General features: G+C 34.5%; 2 protein-coding genes across 5 annotated transcripts in view; one reads left to right on the forward strand and one right to left on the reverse strand.

The window, feature by feature from the left end:
* Positions 1-3,091: 3,091 nt before the first annotated feature.
* LOC18444419 (glycine-rich RNA-binding protein GRP1A) lies at positions 3,092-4,909 on the reverse strand. 2 transcript variants are annotated; one of them, XM_088852617.1, is made up of 3 exons: positions 4,840-4,909; positions 4,655-4,731; positions 3,092-3,737 (listed from the first exon to the last, which is right to left on the reverse strand). In XM_088852617.1, exon 3 carries the CDS (start codon positions 3,666-3,668, stop codon positions 3,381-3,383), a length of 288 nt encoding a protein of 95 aa, XP_088708743.1. In that variant the 5' UTR covers positions 3,669-3,737; positions 4,655-4,731; positions 4,840-4,909; the 3' UTR covers positions 3,092-3,380. The 2 variants fall into 2 exon arrangements, with proteins under 2 accessions (XP_088708743.1, XP_006854654.1); XM_006854592.4 differs by having other exon boundaries at positions 4,655-4,909.
* An 8,592-nt stretch (positions 4,910-13,501) lies between these two features.
* Positions 13,502-22,154, forward strand: part of LOC18444420 (transcription elongation factor SPT4 homolog 1) — a 29,624-nt gene continuing 20,971 nt past the window's right edge. The window contains exons 1-5 of one of the 3 annotated variants that reach the window (XM_088852618.1): positions 13,502-13,577; positions 14,650-14,698; positions 18,684-18,791; positions 19,228-19,319; positions 20,714-20,769. In XM_088852618.1, the coding sequence (XP_088708744.1) occupies positions 18,702-18,791; positions 19,228-19,319; positions 20,714-20,769 (238 nt within the window). In that variant the 5' untranslated portion in view covers positions 13,502-13,577; positions 14,650-14,698; positions 18,684-18,701. Of the gene's footprint in view, positions 13,578-14,649; positions 14,699-15,411; positions 15,460-18,683; positions 18,792-19,227; positions 19,320-20,713; positions 20,770-22,154 lie in introns of all 3 variants that reach the window. The other 2 variants (XM_011628831.3, XM_011628830.3) reach the window with 2 other exon arrangements.

The raw sequence follows: 22,154 nt of genomic DNA on the forward strand, positions 1-22,154 counted from the left end.
AAATTATCTAATCCACAACAACCATACTCCCAAAGAACAATTATTTTACAACCATACCAAAATCCAATGGTCTAGATCAGTTTTTAAAAGAATGGTGATCTAGATCAAAATCCGTTAATCTGGTTCAATAATCAAAGGGGCCCATCCAATACCAACAAAATATCAAGAACAGCCCAATCCTCTCTGAACTAGAAAAATACTTAAAGTTAGGGATTTATCAATAGGTAATGTTGCTCCAATACCTAACCAAAGACTTATTGTCGTACCGAACAAGAGGACTATTGTAGCTACTGGACGACAAATGGATTTTGGAACTTATTAACACTCTTCAAAAAAGGTACTATCAATAATCCCCGTTAAGGCGGAACCTCAACCTGTGCTTGAGAGATAGCTATCCATACACAGAGATAGCTATCCATATGCTGACAAGGGATGTATGGATTTTCGAAAAGAGAGGAGCCATGATAGTCATTCGGGACCGCTCGGATCCCACAAGTCAATAGAAAGTTGGATCTACATTGAATCTCATCTGAATCACCCCATCTATCCTCCTGGGATAAGTTTGGTTTCAAACTCTGGCTCGCACTGGAGTGATGAACCTACCCAATTTTACTTTCTAATTTTTCAATTTTTCTTGTTCCCTTATTTTTTTCAAAATTTTCAATTTTTCTTGTTCCCTTATATTTTCAAATTTTTTATTAAGTTTACTTGCCAAGATTGCCAATCTACCAAACTAGACTTTATAATTTTTCAATTTTTCTTGTTCCCTAATATTTTTAAATCTTTTATTAAGTTTACTCGCCAGATTGTCAAATTACCAAACCAGACCTATTTTCCAAATGGGCCATGTGAGCAGTCGATCAGATGAGCAAACTAAATCACAATCAGACCGATTTTCCAAATGAGTCATATGAGTGGTGGGCCAAATGAGCGATCTAAGTCACTGATCCACTAGGATTGTATACAATGAGACCATTTACCTTTGGTACAGGGAGTTCACAATTACTCATAACAATCTGATGTGAAACCTAATAAATTGGGTGTGTCACAAAGTTCGAGAAAAAAAATTTTGAACTTTGAGCTTGGTCAATAAAATAAATGCAGCTACCCTATTTCACATCCAATGGTTAAGATTAATTATGACCATTTTATACCAAAGGTAAATGATCTCATTATATACTTTCTCTTGTTTTAAACCTTATTCTAGTTGAAAGTTTTTTTAAGTAAATTCCCCAAATCACTAACAATGTTAAACCTATTATTCAAAAAAAATTATCACAAATATACCTTAATTTTCATCTATTTAGAAGAAGAAAAAAATCCAACTTTTATAAACCTCATCCACACATTTTCTTCCTTCAATTTTAGGTGTATTGTTATCAAAACAACCTTAGTCGCATTAACGTAAAGCAGTACTTTAAGTATCATAATAAATACTATATTTTATACAATACTTAAAATACTGTAATAAATACCCCGTTTTATACGGTAGAAAAACAACCGTGATTGTTTCTAAAAACCATTAAAGCCCTTGTGAAGGTCCTCTCCAGTCCAAACTTGGATAGATGAAGAGGTTAAGAAACAGGGTGAAAACAGCTGGAGCACGCTGCTAGAACCAGTCCCATTTCGACATTTCTCTCTCTCTCTTCACTGAGATCCAGAGCCCCACTCTCTGTCTACATTTATACAGGAATTTGTACCCTCCCTTTCTGTATATAATTTTTGCCCTCCCTCTGCATATAAATTTGGCCAGGGCCCTGTGCATACCCTCATTTTCTCTCCCACTCTCTCTCTATTTATCACTCTACGCTTTCTCTCTCTCTATACTTGGCTATTTTTTTCAAGAGCCCTGTGCAACCCATTCATTCTTTCTCCTGTGGTGAATTTGGGCTCGTATCTTTTTTTTTTTTAAATAATTTAATTTGGGCTGGTTGTATCCACTTTAATGGCGCTCTCCATGTCTCTTGGCCAAGCTCAAACCAAGGCTCCTCTCGATAAGAACTCAACTTCAAAACCACGCCTCTCGTGGTAAGAACCCAACTTCAATTTCATTCATCTCTCACATGCATCAAAGAAACCGATCAAACAAACAGTAGCCAAAGCCAAACCCTTAATTTTACACTTAGGGTAATTGGAGTATCTTAATAATCTTTGATTATGTCCATATTATAAGATGACGAAAAACAAGAGAATTCATTACCGTACTTAAAATACCATAATGATACTAAACCTTAAAAATAAATATTCATTACTAAAATGAAATATTCTATTACAGTACTTTAAAGTACAGTAATTATACTAATCCGAAACAAGAAAAAAAACAAATAGTGGAGGAAATTTATAAAAGTTTGAGATTCTTTTCTACTAAATAAGAAAATAAGGGGGGAAAAGAGGGGAATAAAACCAATATCGCATCTGCTGATATCGAGAGCATAAACACATCTCCACAGGATGGGGAGACTGAGAAACTATATCAAACATGAATTTTTCACAAGTATTGTTAAATTACGTCTCTCAGTAAACTCAAACAACTATTTTCCAAAAGCATCACTAGCAATAACGTATTTTATTTGAAACAAATAAAGCTACAAAAAAAAGGCATCCTCCAACTCTTCATCAAAAAGGAAAAGCTGAGAGCACTTATCTTTCGAACAAAACGATCACAATTAATCTCGACCCTTCGATGGGAAATTGGGTGGTTGCATTTAGGGTAGTTGCATTTATTCTATTGACCGACCAAGCACAACGTTGTACAAAGTTTAAAAATAATTTCCTCAAATGTAGAACACTCAAGCTATGACATTCACATTGGACGATTATAAGCAATTGTAATCGCATATACAATAGGTTATACAAGCCCCATAAATAATCATTTATGGAATTGGATTTCAATATACTTCATCTCAAACAAATAACATTAAATCCTTTCCTCAAGTTCTCGTACAAAGAAATTAAGACAATTTGATTTTGTTAATATTTTGCCAAAAAACAGTGATCCCACCGCTTAGTTTCTGTTATTTTGATTCTACTACAGTCTTTCCGCTTATGCACTACATTAAAAAAAAATCAAAACTACATTAAGACAACCACATGCACACACTCAAGCTAGTTAGTGTCACCATTTACAAAATGGAGGTTCACATAGTGGTAACATTGCATATATAAGAAGTCTTGCTCAATAACCAGATCAAAAAGAAACACACACCACAAACTATCACCACCCACATCACCATCACCACCACCACCACCACCAAGCACCAACACCACCATGATATCATCTTCCTTTCCACAAAAAGCAGATCAAACCCTAACAATGCAAACCAGAGTCTATAACATCTGGCATAAGGAAACCCTACCTTCAGCTACCTAAACACTTAAATCTAGTTCCTCCAGCTACCTTCAGAAACACCTCCACTCCTTGAAGAATAGCGGGAACCACCACCTCGGCTATAACCGCCACCGCCACCACCACCATCACGATTTCCATAGCCACCATCACGATTTCCATAGCCACCACCATCGCTTCTGCGCCCATAGCCACCACCACCACCACTTCGAAATCCACCGCCACCGCCACCTCCACCGCTACCCCTCGACTGAGCCTCATTCACAGTAATGCTGCGACCATCGAGAGTGAAGCCATTCATTCCCTCGATTGCATCACGCATGGATTGCTCATTGCTGAAAGTGACAAAACCAAAGCCTCGGGAGCGGCCAGTCTCACGGTCATTAATTATCTGTTGAAATCAGAACAAGAAAGAGAGTTTCATAAGGTCCAATGTTTTCAAGAGATAGCCTGTTAAAACTAACATTACAATAGATTTTTAAACTAATGGACAAAGTAATGTCTGAAGAAAGCAGCTCAAGTAATGCTCAACGTTTCTTACTTTTATCTTCACAAAGTTCAGTAAATGACATTAGAAACATTTCAGAAGGAGATAGAGAACAATAGCTTTTCAAGATTGAATCATTAAAAGCTAGCTAAGTAAATAATAGTGTTGCCTCAAGCAGAGTAATTAATGGTGTTTTTTTTGAAGGGGAAGATCAAAAAGGAAATTAATCATCCATCATCAAACTCAGTAAGAACATGAAAGACAGAACAGACCTAGACCATCAAGAAAACTAATTCAAAAACAAGAAGAAACCACAAGATTGAAAGATCGGGTAACACTTAAAAAGTAAACATCCAAAACAGACGTAGACTATCAACATAACTAAAACAAGAAAAAAGGGGAAACAGGAATGAGGGAGATAGATCAAACCAGGCAACCAAAGAAGAACCATGAAACCGAGAACCATACAAGAAAAAATAAATCACAGATAGATCGGATTCATATAACCAAATCAAAGGAAAAAGAGAGCAAGTGAGAGATCCATTTAGAGAACCAAATCTGAGGAAAAACAAAACAGAGCAGGTGAGAGATCAATCTTTAAAACTAAAATGAAGGTAAAAACAGAGCAAGAGCTTCATTCAACAGAATATAATCATCAAAAGCATAAATCAGATAGAAGCAATACACAGAAATTCGTGCACATAAAAATACACGAGCCACATGAAACAACTAAAAAGAATACATAATTTCTGCAAACAAAGCAAAGGAAAATACAAAACAACGAAAAATAAAAATAAAAAGAGAATAAAGAGGGGACAAACCTTGGATTCGATAACATCGCCATAAGAACTGAAGGCCTTCCCAAGAGTCCTGTCGTCGGTGGTCCACGCGAGACCACCTACGAAGCAGCGGTATTCGACATCAGAAGACGCCATGGAGTCCCAGAAACAAAGATCCAAACCCTAAAAACGAAAAAAAAGAAAAAGAAAAAAAAAGAGAGCCGAACCTTGGAGAGAAAAAGAACCAAAGAAAAGAGGGGGACGACCCACCTCCACTGCGCACAACAAACCCTAGACCTCCTTAGCTATTTTATTTATAGGATTTTTACTGCCCTTTAACCTAACCGTGGTTAAACCTAATCGTGCTGATGGGTTGAGTTGGCCTCCGTGACGACTTCCGTGCTAACATTTTCCAATTAGAGATCGCCACGTCATTATACTTTTAATTCGAGGTTCTTGGGCCCCTCAGCCACGTGACCATTAACAAAAATATCTTCTCTTCCTCCTCTAACAAAAAAATTTTGGAAAAAATAAAAATACCCTAAAACAAATCTTTGCATGCAAGTTATCCCAAGCTAACACCTTTTTTTTCTCTTTTCTTTTTTATTTTTTTTATTTTTTTTTATTTTTACAAATACTCCCAACAAAAAAATAAATAAATATCTAAATTACCCTCCTTTACTTTTTTTTATTTTTTTCTTTCTTACCATGCCTCCTTCTCTATCTTACGAAAATAGGGCTCTAACACTGTGTAAGTACGGTTCGGCAGTGAATCAAGCACTTCGGCACTATGTAAGTACGGTTCGACAGTGGAACAATTTGGCACTGTCTAAGTGCAGTTTGGTAGTGAATCAAGGGCTCCGGCACTATATAAGTGCAGTCCGACAGTGGAACAATCTGGAGTCACAAGGTTTCGACATTATGTAAGTGCGGTCCCACAGTAGAATACTCTGAAATCATAGCGCTCCGGCAATATGCACAACACTCTGACAGTGGAATACTCTGGAATCATAGCGCTCCGACAATGTGACGGTGGCCTCCGACAAAATGCACAGTGCTCTGGCAATGCGATGGTGCGCTCCAGCAATGAGATGGTGCACTCCGGCAATGCGATGGTGCATTGTGGCAATATGCTATGGCCAAATTGATTTTTGTGCATGGGAAGGGCATTTTGGGCATTTTCATCTAAAAAAATTGAACGTTTTCCCTTGGGGGCATTTACATAAAAAGTTTGTTTTGGGGAAAAAAATGAGAAAAAAAGTCAGGTTGGGGTTAAGTTGCATAGAAAGTGTACTCTTAGAGTTTTTTGTAATTTTCTCAAATATCTTCTCTCTCCCCTTTTCGTCTCTCTATATTTTTTATTTTTTTACAAGAGCACAGATATTTTATGAATTGGTTTCTATGCACCCAAGCCCGCATATGTAGAAATATAGGCCTTTTAAGAAATCTATTTTTGAGATGGATTTTAAGACTTAATTTTTAAGAACATGTAATATATAATATGGAGATCATGAATATGAATAAATAAATAAATTTTAAAAACTAGAAATAATAATTCTAGTTAAAAAACATTTGAACAGTTAGTTTTCATTGTTTTTGGATGGAACACCTACTTGCATACATCTTTAAGAATGATGCTTTACATTCTCTTGATACGTAACTACAAAAGAGTTACATATCAAAAGCATAAGTAATAGTGCCAGAAAGAACCTGAACATCATTTTTAGCTAAAGAATCAGTCATATCGTTAGCTTCTTGATATACATGTTGAAAATAAACCACCCGATTTCGACAAAGATTCAAAATTTATTTCCAACATTCCTGCATTCCTACAAAGTCCATGGTGTTATTCCAATCAAATTACATCAATTGATGAAGTTTAAAGAATCCCCCTTCACTACCCAAAGCTAAATCAGCATAATTTAAACCTTTTAACAAAGCCATGATTTCAGCCTTATTAGCAGTTGCTTCCCCACACAGCACTAAAAAAGTAGAGATTACCATTGCCGCAAATTTTGATATTATCCCTCAAACACCAGCTGGTTCTGGGTTCCCAAAATAACTTCTATCAAAGTTTTAACTTCACACTGCCTTGCAAGAGTGGAACCCATTAACCATGTGGTCTAATTTTCACAACATTTTGTAAAATCAAATTATTTAAATTTCACAAAACATCGACTTTTGAACCTCCATATCCTTCTTTCGTGTTAGATTATCAAAACCAAACAGTATGAAGAATCATCTCCTTAATTCTTGCCATATCAGATTTCCATTAAACATACGTCTATTTCTTTCCAACCATACCTCGCAAACAGATAACCACTGAAAATATTCCAAATGATAGTACCTTTCTTTGGTAAGGTAGATAGCAAACAGATAAGCTCTGAAAATATTCCAAATGATAGTACCTTTCTTTGGTAAGGTAGATAAAGAAAGTTGTTGCACAATATCCAAATGTCATGTAAGCAACGGTACCATACATCCTATGATATTCATTGCCCATATCCACAAATGAGAAGCAATAGGGCAGTGCAAAAAAGGTAGTCTCATGTTTCCCCATCCCGTTTCCATAGAATGCACATATTAACGATCACATTTCTTCTTAGTCTCAAATCATCCACTATTAAAAATTTATTGTAAAGACTTTCGATTTCCATTAATTTATTTACTTTCCCTTTGCCGTAAATTCTTAGTTACAACAAGTCATATTTCTTCTTTGATGATTAGATTTTTGCTTCATTGAATCATCAATTGATCTCGCTTGATCAATGTAGTTTAAAGCTTTATCCAAACACAATTTGATATAGTCTTCCATAAGCTTTCTCCATAGATTTTTATAATATTTTTGGCTGATATTTCTTCAAGTTTTTAAAATATTTCTCCATGTAGTTTATATCTTTATCCAAACACAATTTGATATAGTCTTCCATAAGCTTTCTCCATTGATTTTTATAATATTTTTGACGGATATTTCTCCGAGTTTTTTATATTCATATCAATCACTTAGATCACCTTATTGTATTCCTAAATTGTTGATTTTACAAAAGAGAGACTACGCCAAAATTTCATGTGCCACCTTATGAACCAATTTTGCTTTTTAAAAAACTGGATCTCTCCCACGAACTTCCCACTTGTTTCATATATTTGAATATCTGCAAATCTTTCCATATTTGAAGTGTGTATCAGTAGATACTGGGCTTTCCATTTTACTGGATGATGAATTGGCTCGGATTTGTAATATGACATCACATGTAACCTATTGGTACATAGCTAAGACCCAAGGCAGTAAACTTAGCACCTGAGAGCTTCGATTGGCTTCCCATAGTCATTATGCACTTTATACTTGAGCAATTATATGTTAATGTAATGGAGATCATATTGTGATATACTAATATAGGGTGCAGTTTGTATAGAGCCTAGTATCTAAACACTCAAATTAGAGCATGCCTTCATATAATGTTGAGAAGTGAGGTTTCAATATTGGAAATCTTTTTGATAGCCTTAAAATATATTTTCATATTGATTTATAAAGTTCAAAGCTGCAAAAATAGTGTAGATCGCCATATATATGAAAACTTGAAAATCTTGAAAATTGACGGTCAAAAAATATGTTACATAATACACTATTTTCAAAACTTACAATCCATTTGTTTTTCTCATATCCATGCACCTTGATGTCAAGATGATCAATTTGAAGATATTTGGGAATCAAAACAACCTCTTCTAGTGAAGTTTTTGAGGGAGGATCAAATTTGATTGTTTAGAGCCTCAGCTCCATATATATATATATATATATATATATATATATATATATATATATATATATATATATATATATATATATAGGGTATAGGGTGTGGTTTGTATAGAGCCTAGGCTCTAAACAATCAAATTATAGCCTCTCTAATACTGTCGAGAAATGTGGTTTCAACACTGAAAATCTTTGCGATAGCCTTAAAATATATTTTCATTTTTATTTATAAATTTTAAAGCTTAAAAAATGGTATAGATCGACAGATCTATAAAAACTTGCAAATATTGAAAATTGACAGTCAAAAATTTCATTACAAAATACATTATTTCCAAAATTGAAATCAAATTTTTTCTTATGTCTATGCATCTTGATGTCAAGATGATTAATTTGAGGATTTTTGGGCATCAAAACATGCTCGTTTAGTTAAAATTTTGAGGTAGGCTCTAATATGATTGTTTAGAGCCTCGGCTCATTATAAACTTTATATATATATATATATATATATATATATATATATATATATATATATATATATATATATATATATATATATATATATATATATATATATATGTGTGTGTGTGTGTGTGTGTGTGTGTGTGTGTGTGTGTGTGTGTGTTGGTAGACTCATGTCCATGTTTGAATGATAAATTCTCTAAATATATTTTTGGGATTCAAGCCTGCCCTTGATCTTGTTGAATCTTGGGTTTTTGACAAGAAGAATTATGAAAAATATTGATGATACTTGCAAAGCACCAAATATTATTGTTACTAAAGAAATATAAATGTACTTATATTCATGAATAATTATGTAAAGCTCTATAAAATTATATAATCTGATAAATAAAAGTCTAATTACAAGTACATATATGATCCATTATTGGTGATCGAGTTTTAAAGCCTGGTAATTATAATTTTCCTACACCTCTGCTCTATATGATATTCAGTCAAACCAAAATCTTTTTATTTTTATCGATATTTAAATGAGTTTTTCCTTGCAAGTAAACAAAAATTTAGTTTTATTACAGTCATGCATTCACCCACACAAGAATCTTGTGAGTCATTCGGTTTTATTATTTTGCATGAAGAGACATAACGGAGTAGGCCAAACATAATACGTACTTAGTGCCATTTTTATCATAATTTGTGACAGTATTAACATGAAAGTTTTGAGAAGGATAAACTTGGGTTTCAAAAATTTTACAATGTTCAATAGAGAGGGCCTCTAATCTGCTGTGAGTGGATCATGGTAACATTGAATTTGATATGTAATTGGTATAACTATGTAGTGAGTAGTGTAGCCAATTGCATACTAGTTGCATTTGGTTTAGGAACTAACTTGTAGATGGAAGCAACTGTAGTACGCATGATTTCATGGTCCCATATTGTGTTGTTAAATACACCTTCAAGAATTTATGGATAGTAATACTCTGAGGATGAGAGGAGCTACACTCATTGGTGCGAAATGCCATGGATCACATATTTTTTCTTTTTTTTTTGACAAGAGCACAAAATTTTATTAATCACAAACATTATTCTAAAACTTGGCCAAGGCAGCTCAGACTTGACTGAGTAACTTGGCCTCGCCCTATAGGCGAGACGAGTTTTGGTTGAGTAGGTTGTACAACACTGTTTTAAACTTTAAATATATTACTACCTCAATTTTATGTTAGATACGCTTGAATGATTTACTCTCAAACGAATGAATTTTGCCCCAGTTGGGGGTTTGAATCCCACTTTTGCCACTTTTTTTTATAGACATCATTGTTTCAATTTTTTTTTTTTTTAAAGTTCCAAAAATAATATTGCCCAACATCATTTTATTGCTCCAACGAGAATGGAACACAAAATCTCCTTATAGACATCATTGTTCCAAAAAAAATATTTTTTTAGAGTTAAAAAAAATATTTTTTAAGAATTCAAAAAATAATATTGTCCAACATTATTTTGCTATCCCAACGAGAATGGAACTCAAGACCTCTTGTAAAAAAGTTCATTTATATAAGGGGGACTAACTAGCACATCAATCTACATCTTCATATATAAAAGTAGCGCTCATATTATATATAATTATTTTTTTTTCTTTTTTTTAAAAATATAACTATTTTTTCTCCAATTTTCTTTTTTAAAAAAATGAACTGGACTCGAGCGAGTTACTTGGACTCGCTAAATCGCATCGTCTAAATCCTGAGTATCTTGGCCAAGTCGATTATCTAAACACTGATCACAAATGAAAAACAGGGAAATTACAATTGAATGGTCAGCCAAAGCTCCACCTTCACCAAAGAATTTGCCCTATCAAGAAAATTACAATTGAATGGTCAACCAAAGCTCTTTCACCAAAGAATTTTCCCTATCAGGAAAATTACAATTGAATGGTCAGCCAAAGCTCCATCTTTCACCAAAGAATTTGCCCTATCATTTGCCTCCCTTTATAGACATCATGTTTCAACTTTTTTTTTTTTTAGAGTTTCAAAAATAATATTGCCCAACATCATTTTGTTATCCCAACAAGAATAGAACTCAAGATGTCTTTATAAGAGGTCCATTTATATAAAAGGGACTAACCAACATACCAATCCACTACTTTATTGATAAAATTGGTGCTCATATTATATATAACTATTTTTGTCTTCATTTACTTGGACTCACCCGAGTAACTCTCTTCGACCAAGTTCCGAGTATCTTAGCCGAGTCGATTTTCTGAACACTGATCACGAATAAAAACATCAAAATTACAATGTCAGAGAAACAACAATTAAAAGGTCAAGCCAAACTCCATCTTTCACCAAGAAATCTGCCCTATCATTTGCCTCCCTATAAATATTTATAGTTAAAAAATACGATCTGATCTCGACATATATCAAATACCTCCATCCAAAACTTTCTTAAAACTCCATAGGCTCCTACCTTTTCCATTACATAAATAAATAGTATTTAAAGAATCACCCTCCACCATCCAACCAAGGAAGCACATTTATCTTTCAAAAATTTCATAAGTTGTCAAGGTTTGAAAGGGATACATTAGAAAATATATTTGTTCACGATGCATATCGGGACGATCTCAGAATGAAGATCCGAACCACAACCTTGTTTTTAAGAGTGATAGAGAATGGGGATCAATCAAATTCTAATATGAGGCTAGATTTGTTCAAAATGAGTAGATCTGTTCTCAGAATAGTGGTAGAGCCAGTTTTGATCCAAAGAGCATGAAATACTGGAATAGATTAGATAAAAGTCCAAAAATATAATAAAAGACTAAAAATAAAGAAAATGAGAGTAAGAAGAATACCTGGCCTAGCCAGTTGGCTTGACAAACCTGAGGCTTCGAGGTCTTTCCCGTATCATGATTGCAACTGTAATTTATGCCATGGATCATCTGTGTTTCTCTTCAATACTGACCAACCTTTGGCTTGGTTGAATGATTTTCTTAATCTAAGGGTTGCAAGTTTAATGGGCTAAAGCTTGTTAATATTTTTCTAGATCTAAGGTTCACTTAGGGTCTTATCTCGAGTCGTAGAGTCTCAAGTTTTCTTGACATGCAAGCTTATAAGGTCTAACCTCAAAATGGGCCACAAAGATGAGTTTTTAAATATGAAAATCAGTTGGAATGGGTAACAACCAGTAACAAAGAGATTTCCTAGCCTGGATTGTCAGTTTGGGGGTCAAAGGCTAGTAGTGTCGCCCATAACAAAATGGTTAAGGTTAAATGAACCTGGCAAAAAATGATCTGGGGGATAAGCTGGGTCAAAGATACATGATTATGGACAATTTTGGTTGGGCAGCACTAGGTGTGTTGCCCAAACCAAATCTGTCCAGATTTGGAAATTTTCGATTCTGGGGTGCTCCAAAGGCTTTTGAGATATCACCTGACAAAATCTCGTGATTTGGGTCAGTTTGGGCTGGGCGACACACCTAGAATTGACAGATTTTGACTTGGAGGTGATTAAGAGGCTTTTGAGATATCACCTACCAAAAATCTTATAATTTGGATAAGTCTGGCTTGTCGTCTAGACCAAATCTGCTCAGAATCAGCAAATTCTGATTTCGGATAATCCAAAGGCTTATATGATAGGGCCTGTCAAAAATTAGGAAAAAATACGTGGGTTTGCTATTTTTACATGATTTATTTAAAAAATAGTATCTATAGGATTCTGGCATGCAGTATGGACTATAGTGGTCTATGATCCGAGGGTTTACTAAGATAGTATAGTCCTAAGGCTATCTAGGATTTAAAAAACCATTGAATTTGCCTCTTTTCAAAATTAAATATCTACATTATTGCACAAAGTAGGATTGAGATGATAAGTTCTTAAAGGAGCATCAATGCAAGAGAAAATTGCAACTTGAATGTGGCACCGATATCAAAATATACCCAAAGTCAAACAAAAAATTTCTAAAAAATTGGAATGCATCCCTAGCCACCCAATTCACATCTAATTGTCATATTTTTCATTGGATTTTTACGTTTTATTTCTGAAACATTACTATATTTATGCTTGTTATGTGGCTAACTGAATGTCGACAGGCAATGACTACAAGAAAGTATTATATCGTGTTTGAATAAAGCTTCATAATCTCGTAAAAAAAAAACAAAAAAAATATTTCGTATTCATGGCCAAGAGCTACACATTTATGCATCCCAAGAAAAATGTCACCAAGTAAATTGATTTAAGAAAGCATCCTAATACGCATTCCGCACTCTAGAAGAAGCAGAAAATGCTTTTGAAAATTTTCAGTACTAAAATCATTTTTTTTCGGACTAATTGAGGTCGACAAAATATAATATCAAAATATCAAATAATAGGTATGATGACACCTAATTCTACTAGTTTGCATCACTTTTTTGTATAACGATCATGCAGAACGGCTAGCCCGAAGAATAAGGATGATTGGCTCATAGCAGTTTGTTAAAATAGCTGAGAGAAACCGAAATAATAAACTAACAAATCAAGAAATTATGATCTGAATCAATCTTTTTCAGTCATACTGTATTCTGTTCTTCGCTATCGGCCGCTGAGCCACCCCTCTCTTCGCACCACGCCGCTATCAGCCGGAGCCCTCTCTTCGCACTCAGTCCTCGCTAGGATTTACTCATCTATCAGCCGCTGAGCCACCCCTCTCTCCGCACCACGCGCCCCCCACTGCCCTAACCACAGAGAAGAGACCATTTTTCGCCTTCTCTTTGCCCCTACGAGCCTCCTCACAAAGGTACATCTCGGTTTTTTTCTGTGCCCTGATTTTTTTTCTCTCTCTGGTTTTTTCTGTATCCCATGGTTTTTGCTCTGTGATTTTTTTTTCTAGGTTCCGAACATGGTGAAAATGGATCCCACGATTTTTTTCCTATATGATCAGTTTATTCTCTCTCTGGTTTTTTTTTCTGATTTTTCGCAAATGTTCCTATTTTTTTAGTGTTTATTTGGCTCATTGGGTTACTCAGCATAGACTTTGATGAGTTGATTAAGATTTTTCTGAGTTGCAAGGGGGTGAGTTCCTTCTGCTGAGCCCCATTTTCAAACATTGGTTAAAGCAAAGTGATTCAGTCTTGTGAAATTTGTTAATTGATTGCATCTTACTCGAGTTAGGCATGTCATGTTTTTCTTCTTGGCATATTTTGAGTTAATTTGGAGCATGTGTATTAAAATTTGAGATGAAGTCCAAAACTTTTGTAGAATGTAATCTGCACCAAAGAAATGTTATGGACAAGTAACGATAGGGGAAACAAATCGGGCGAAGAGCATTTTATCAAAGGAATTAATGTCAATTGATTTATGTATGTGCTGTAGAAATTGTGTGTGGTTTATTTATGTATTCGGCGTTTGTTTTATGTACGTGCTTTAGGAATTGAGACTTGTTTCTCTTTGTATGCCATACATTTACACCTCCATTAATGGGCTTATTGTGGTTTTTGGCCTCTTGAGTTGGGCTACTTGTTTTTAGTATTGTGTTCAACAGGGGTTTGGAATTCCCTTTTTTTTTCACATGAGTAGGGATTTCGTATTCTTGTGCATGCTTTTGTGTTTTCTCTTTCTGTGTGTGGGGAGCTAGGAGCGGGAAAATTGGTTTTCTTGGGGCTTGGCTGAAATGTTGGTGGTTTCCAACAGTTGGATTTATGCATAGGTGGTTTTTATTTGGGTCATGTGTTAAAGGGCAAAGGGGATTGTATTGGGTGATTAGAGGTTCTTGTTGTTCACTTTCGTCTTTTTTATTTATTTATTTATTCTTGTAAAGTGGCCAAATAAGGATTCTATTTATGGTGATTTAGATATAGGATTGGTTTCAGGAAGATGTCAGCGTGATATATTTTGAATTGGTTTCTACTTGTATAAGAGGTTTGTGTTTCTTGGTTCTTGGCTATTTGATCTGTTTGGTTATTCAATTCCCTCTTATTTAATTTTTCTGTTACTGATCTATGGTTATTTGATTTGATCCTTTCTGGTTGGACTTGATCATATTGGTTCTTTGCTTTTCAACTTCTGGGATTTGCTTTTTTGAGTCGTTCCAACAATGACTTTAGCAAAGTGTTAATAGCAAAGTGTTAACAAAACAAAGAGATAGAAATACTGAAAAAAATACTGAAAAAGCAGCCAATGAATGCAACTTCTCATGAAAAATTGGTCATAAGGCCATTTACTAGATAAGATTGATGAGTAAATAGAAACTCACCCTGTGTTTTTCTTCTCTTCTTTCAATATGAACCCAATAACCAAAGCAATGAGTAAAACCTTTGCTGCAGTAGCAGATGCCACCACAATAATGATTTGAATTGCTTGTTAAAAAGGTTGGGGTTTCATTCAAGTTCAAATGACCCACAATATCAGATGAAAGGGGTCCTAAGTGAAATATATTAAGAATGTGACAAGTGTTATGCTTGCATTTTTATCGAGCAATGTCCTTGGAACTTCTCAACTTTGATTGTTTCTTTCATCTTCTTTTTTTTTTCTTATTCATTCTTATAAACTGGCCAAATAAGGATTATACTTTTGTTTTGTTGTAAATTGGTCTCTGTAGGGAAAAATAATTTCGATGTTTTTTTGATATATAGTTCTCTGCCCCTCATCCCTCCCTTCAAGCCTTCTTCTCTGCACCCCAGGTAAATTTCACAGTTTCCAATTCTTCTTTTCATCTGGTTTGTTGTACTACACAGGTGACAATCATAACCATTTCGTGTCCCCTTTTTCCAATTCCTTTGGGGTTGTTGAGTTTTCTTAATAAATAATGCTTATGGGTTCATGAAATTTGATGTATTTTTTCTATAATATACAACTATGATGTGGGTTTATTTATATCTTTTAGTACCAGTAACCAGTGAAAACCCAAATAGGCTATTCTATCGATGTAAGCAAAGTAAATGTCATCGATGTCAGGTATTGTTTCAAAAAGCGCTAGGCGGGTCCTAGGCGGCCTGGGGGGTCCAAGCCGCTCAGCGCCTAGGCGGGCGCCCAGAACCTGGTCGGTCCAATTGAATCCAAATAAGGATTCTGCAGTTATGTCAGTAGCAATTATATGTATTGCAGTACATAATTCAAATTATACTACATATTAACATTTAGCACACACTCCATAAGCATAACCATAATCTATAAGTTGGTTCATACTCCATATCCAATTAAAACTCAAAATTTTCCAACCAACCAAATTATCAAACCAAGTTATCAAATAGTATCACACCAATACTGCAGTACACCACTATGAGGAAGAAAACAAAATTGAATTATGAAACAATGGGTAATGTTTTGATCAATTTTTGTTAACTTTCAGAAACCCTTCGATCCTAAAAAATTCACCAAAAACTAGTTTTTTGGGGGTTTTTTCTCTCTAAAATTGGCTCCAACAAGTTTTAAGTTTCAAATGAACTTAAACATCTAATTTTTGGCCCTTAAAAACAAAAAAAAAAACCAAAATTGCCCCTACCAAAAGTTATTTTCGGCCCTAGGCAGGGCCCAGGTTTTGGGCGGCCGCCCAGGGATCGACCGCCTAGATTAGCCGCCTATTGCCCAGGCCTTTCGGACCGCTTAGGTGTTGGGCGGTCTGCTTTTTGAATCACTGGTGTCAGGATGATTCTTGTAATTTCTTCCAATAGTGTGCTGAGTATGTAGCAGATGCCAACAACATGGCAAATTTGAGACGCCGACATGGACCACAGTGGAGTTACCCACAGGAATCATAGGAAGAACACCAAGTAAATAATGAACCAATAGCAGTACAACAAGCCGACATTGTTGACCTGAACCAATTACGAGATATTTTGTATTTTCTATGTATAATTAATGTTCTTCTTCTTTTATTTGTCTTTTTCTTTTTCATGCAACATCTGAGGTGAACCTGTAAAAGAAGAATGCATGAAAAATCAACAACTTTTATGGACATTATTTTGTTCTTATTAGAACTTGTTCTACATTTGATATGGACCTTATTTTGTGGCCACAAATTTTGAGTCCTTGTCAAATGTTGTGTTCATTGCATTGCATTTTCAATTATGTATGTTTAAACTATTACAGGTTATTGTTGAATGGGCTGGTTTTGTACATGATTATATATGGATGCATGAATTGTGAATGTTATTTACATGCATCACAAATGTTTTAAGAGATAACACACAAATGTTTTGTGCCATTATAATCTTAGAGAGAGAGATAACACAAATGTTTTGTGCATCACAAATGTTTTAAGGGACAGACAACAATGTTGTTTTGTTGTTGAATGATGTATATTTTTGAGGTTGGGATATGGATGCATCAGTGGTGAATGTATGTCTAAGTAGTGCTCAAGTTATTACAGGTTATTGTTCTATGGGCTGATTTCATACTACTTGCATTGTGCATGTGTGTTTGTATGTTGTGCTAAAGCTATTATAGTACAGTCCAATAGAATCCTGGAAACGAAATTCATAATTGCCATGGTCGTCGATAGATATGAGTGTGCATGTGTGTGTATGAGAAATAGCGAGAGAGCGAGAGAGAGTTTGTATTCGGTTTACGAAGAAAGTCATTGACAACCTACTTATGAAATTTAAACACCTATTCCACTTTCTAATTGTAAAAAGACTCAACATATTGTAAACCCGCAATAGTTAAGAAAATATATATTGATTTCTATTTTAAGATAGTCGATTAGGAAACTAGTGATTTGGTACACAATATTGAATTGAGATTGTGCTTCAATTTTGAGGTGCAATGAAGTTTATCATGCAACATGTGCTTCAATTGATGTACAGATATCTCTCTATGGCGCTTTTTCACTCATCAATAAAACTTTCTCATTCATCAATAAAACTTTCTCTCATTGATAAAAATCTCTCTCTCTCTCTCTCTCTCTCTCAATACAACGTACTTTACTTTCAATTGATTTTTTGTCCCAAAAAATAGTATTCTACAATTTTTTTTTAAAAATAATAATATCTAGGTCTCAATTTTAACATTTTATATCTTGCCTATTACTTCTAAAGCTAATCCAATACAGATACCCAGAAACCAATAACTTCTTAAACTTCCCAGGAAGTCATCAAACACTGAAACCAAGAACTTCTTTAACTTCTCAGGAGGTTATCAAACACAGAAACCAGGAACTTCTTTAACTTCCCAGGAAGTTATCAAACACAGAATCCAGGAACTTCTTATAGTAACTTCTATCTTCCCAGCAAGGAGGAACTTTTAATTTATAGTTCATGAACTTGCTTCTAATTATCAAACGGGCCCTTAAAATTACATGTTATGATAAAATTTGGAGGTGCACTTTAATTGGACCACACCCTTATAATTTTCCCACTAAAATTTTAGCGGGACGCTATTGTGTGGAGTTTGGACAACCTTATACCAACCTAATAGACGGATCGGCAAAAGCTCGCGTTACGTTTCGACCCCTCTCTCTCTCTCTTTGATCGGCAAAAGCTCGTGTCACTTTCGACCTCTCTCTCTCTCTCTTTCAAATGCTTTAACTCGCGGGCAGTTTTTGTTCTCTCCCTCTCTGCCATTTCCCGCTTTCGCCTTTTCCATTTTAGCCGCAGGTATTTACAAGCCTTCGTATCGTCTCCATCACGTGTTCCATCCTCTTTCTCTCTCTCAATCCTAAGTAGAGAGCAGGCTTTAATTTCTCGTTTCTAGTAAATGCCCTCTCATTCCCTTAAAACAATAATTTATTCAAGGGATTGAAGCTCTACAATCGATTGATAAACATCTATTGCTTTCCTCTCTCTTTTATGATAAATTAATAGCAAGTCCTAAAAACCGTTTTTAATAGTTATGATTTTATTCATGGAGAAATCTAGGGTTCCATTTTCTTGTTTGGTTTTAAGACCTTCATTCACTGAATTGACAGGAATTTGTGAGCGAATATATGATGGACAATGCAGCCCAGGTTCCAACTGGTTTTGGGCACGAGCTGAGGGCCTGTCTTCGATGCAGACTTGTGAAAACATATGATCAGGTTATATTTCTAGTTTTTCCTTCTCATTTTCCCCCTTCTTTGGCACATGCAATAAACGTCACATGCAGTTAGTTTTTCTTCGCCTTTGCATGTTATCTTTTATTTGCTTTTCATTCTTTTTATTTTTTTAGGAGCAAAAAGATAAATTTCTTTTTAATATTGTCCCTTCTATTGGGAATAAGTGGTGAAATTCTCATTTATAATGAAATTTTCATAATTATTTTCTTCAGGATCTAGCTGATGTTATGTTTGAAATATCTTTGATTTACTTTGCTATTATATAAATTGGGGTTTTTGGTTTTTGAGTTTATGTTATTTTGCGATCGCTATTTATTTATGCATATGGTGGGGTAATCCTATGAATATGTTGGTTAAATTCCTTTTTTGCTTCTTTAGGAATGCTTTTTTTAATCATGGTTCCATGTTTCATGTACAGTTTAGAGAAACAGGTTGTGAGAATTGTCCTTTCTTTAACATGGATAAGGATCATGAACGAGTTGTGGATTGCACTACTCCCAATTTTAATGGGTAAGTTGTGATTTATTTGGTTTTAAATTGATATGTATTTGTATTTGTGATTCCTAAATTTTAGAATTTGCTAGCTGAATCCTTAATCTGTTTTGTGTTAGCAAATCTTTCTGAAAAAATATATGGCATTTAATAAGTGGTGTACATGGTGATATTGCTTAGCTTACATTTTTTCCCCATGACATCATTTGAAAAGAACAAATGTAGAAAGTAATACTATAGAAGAACAAGTCTGAAAAAAGAACAACTGAGCATATGAAACAATTAAACTGAGCATATGAAACAATTAATACTGTTGAAGAAAAAATCATCCTAAAAGGAGCACTGGAAAGATGCAGTAAAATATTGCAAGGTATTTTAAACTCCGAGGTCTTTAACTCATTATTTCCAGATTGACTCTTTGTGGTTATCTGACAGTAACAAATGTCTCTGAAGGAATGTATCAATACATTTCCAATAACCATACTCAAAAGTATTAATCATTTAGTTTGTTTTCAAGAACGAGGTCTCTTGTAGAGGGTGAATTTTTTTGTGAGATTTGGTGGTTTCAGTAAGAGGCATGAGAGGAATAGTAGTATATAAATGAATCTTAAAGAGGATATTAGTACCCTTGAAAAGGGCTTGGCATTTAATGCTACCTCAAATTTCATTGGAGGGGGGAAAATCTATATAATAATGCCACACATGTTGCTTACATTAAGAGAATCAGGCACCCAACGCGCTACACACCTGTGTCGACTCACGATTCAACATACAGACTGAAGACATGGGACATGTGTGTCAAGGCATGATTGGTAATTTTTATTTTTTGGATCTGCAGGCACTACTTGCCTACCAGACATGTAATTCCACATATTGGACGAACAGGATAAGTGTCTGTTTTGTATGATATGGGAAAATTGCCGAAGTTTAGAGAACTGGTTATTGTTGGCTAAATGCTTGCATGCCTAAATGCATAAATCATTGGGCTTTTTTAGTCAGTTCCCTTAAGTCAGACTAAGGATATCCTCTTCTTGCAAGGTCGCTTTAATGCATTTGAGTTGCTCTTTGATGTCAGAGGTTCTGATGATTCCCCATTCTGCAGCTTCATGTTTATTAGAGTTAACTATTTGATATTAAGAGCTCTTAACATCTGAATATTTCTCATTTGATTTTCATGTTGTGATTTTGGATTAAGCAAATATTATTGTGGATTTGTTGTAATGCAACGATGAGTGGGATTGTCTCTGATATTGTAGTTTCCAGCAAACATGTCATAACATATTTACACACATGCTCTCTCTCTCTCTCTCTCTCTCTCTCTCTCTCTCGGCGATATGCAGAGAAAATTTGTGCAGGAATGAGGAAATATATTGGAACTGTTGAGGAATTCACCTGTTGTTTTCTTTTAACAGGATTATTTCTTGCATGGACCCAACAAAAAGCTGGGCAGCTCGATGGTTGAGAATTTGTAAGATTTGCATGTGGCAAAACTTATATTAGCTTTAGGAATTTTAGTTTTTAGTTTTGCTTTCCTGTATTTAACTTTATTGACTTGCATGTCATTTATGCATTCTTATACTCCTTGCACTACACAAATACGAAATAGATGAAATTTAAGAACAATATGAAATATAATGAAGCAAGTCAGTTTTCATTTTTACTTTGTTCTCTATTTAACCACCCAAATAGTTGGGAACATGCTTTGATGACTATGATGATGATGATGACTCTATTCTCTTTTTCCAAGAATGTATGGGTCATTTGTACTGTCATTCCTCTCATCTTGTTGTCAGGATAGAGCTAAAATAAATATTTTTATAAATGTAGCTGAGCAGAGGTGTGGTGCATTTACATATTCATTTGTAATTCTTGGAGTGTTATTGGTAAATTTTAAAAAAGATTGGAAACATGATAAATTATTGAGGGGTACTGGAGATTACTTCATATGATACAATTATTTGATATTACATAATAAGATGCAACTATTTTAGATTACTTAGTATGATACAGCTAATTGAGATTGTTTATTATGATTATATTAAGTTTTAATTTGTAAGAAGGACGAAAGGTGATGAGAAGAAAGGACCAATGAGTTTGTAATATAGATCAATAAATAAATTTAAGGGTGTAGTATATGAACAAGCTGATTACATCCTAATGGTGCTTTGCATTTTGTTAAGTCAATTGGCATGAAAGATTTCAAGTTGCATATATATGCAATAATAGCAAGTTAAATTTCAAAATCTACTTGTGAAAAGTTGATATTGCATAAAATATTGAATAGTAAAATCTTGAGTTCTTTTTTTGACCTTATTGTCGTTTGATTTTGCCGTGCCAGATAATTCCGAGACTTTTTTTGTTTACCAACTCTTAGCATCCTAAAATAGTAAAGGAACTCCTATATATGCTTTGGGATCCTATTTATACTATTATGCATTATCGTAATGTTAAGTGACTCCCTCATTGCAACCCTTTCTCTAGCACGTGTTTATCCTAATTCTAGAGGAGTCCCTTAAATTTTGGTTGATTCTCAAATGAAGCCAATCACGCTTGACTTTTTGACGGAGCCTTCAAGTTGTTTGTGTTTGTCTTTGTTTTTTATGGGCCTAGGCTATTGCATTTTTTCCTGTTCTTATTAAATTAAAGGATTTTGAAGTCTTGCAAGTTCAGGTTACCCTTTTAATTGAATACATTCCCTGTGGGGCATTCTTTTACCTTGTGCGACACATTCACATTACTGTTAATGACTTGTGTTTGAGCGTAGAAGTAAAAAGGATCACCTGTTTAGGACTTCCTGTGGTACTTTCATTTAATATTCTTGTTGGTAAACAATTTGGTTGTTCAGCCTAATTT

Source organism: Amborella trichopoda, chromosome 11, assembly GCF_054954075.1.
Source record: "Amborella trichopoda isolate Santa Cruz 75 chromosome 11, AtrichopodaSantaCruz75HAP2 v2.0, whole genome shotgun sequence".
Taxonomy (NCBI): domain Eukaryota; kingdom Viridiplantae; phylum Streptophyta; class Magnoliopsida; order Amborellales; family Amborellaceae; genus Amborella; species Amborella trichopoda.

Excerpts from the sequence above, each read along its gene's own strand:
- LOC18444419 (XM_006854592.4), bottom strand. The coding sequence starts at position 4,768 with ATGGCGTCTTCTGATGTCGAATACCGCTGCTTCGTAGGTGGTCTCGCG. Across the intron at positions 3,738-4,654 it reads GCGATGTTATCGAATCCAAG|ATAATTAATGACCGTGAGAC; the intron begins GTTTGTCCCCTC and ends TGATTTCAACAG.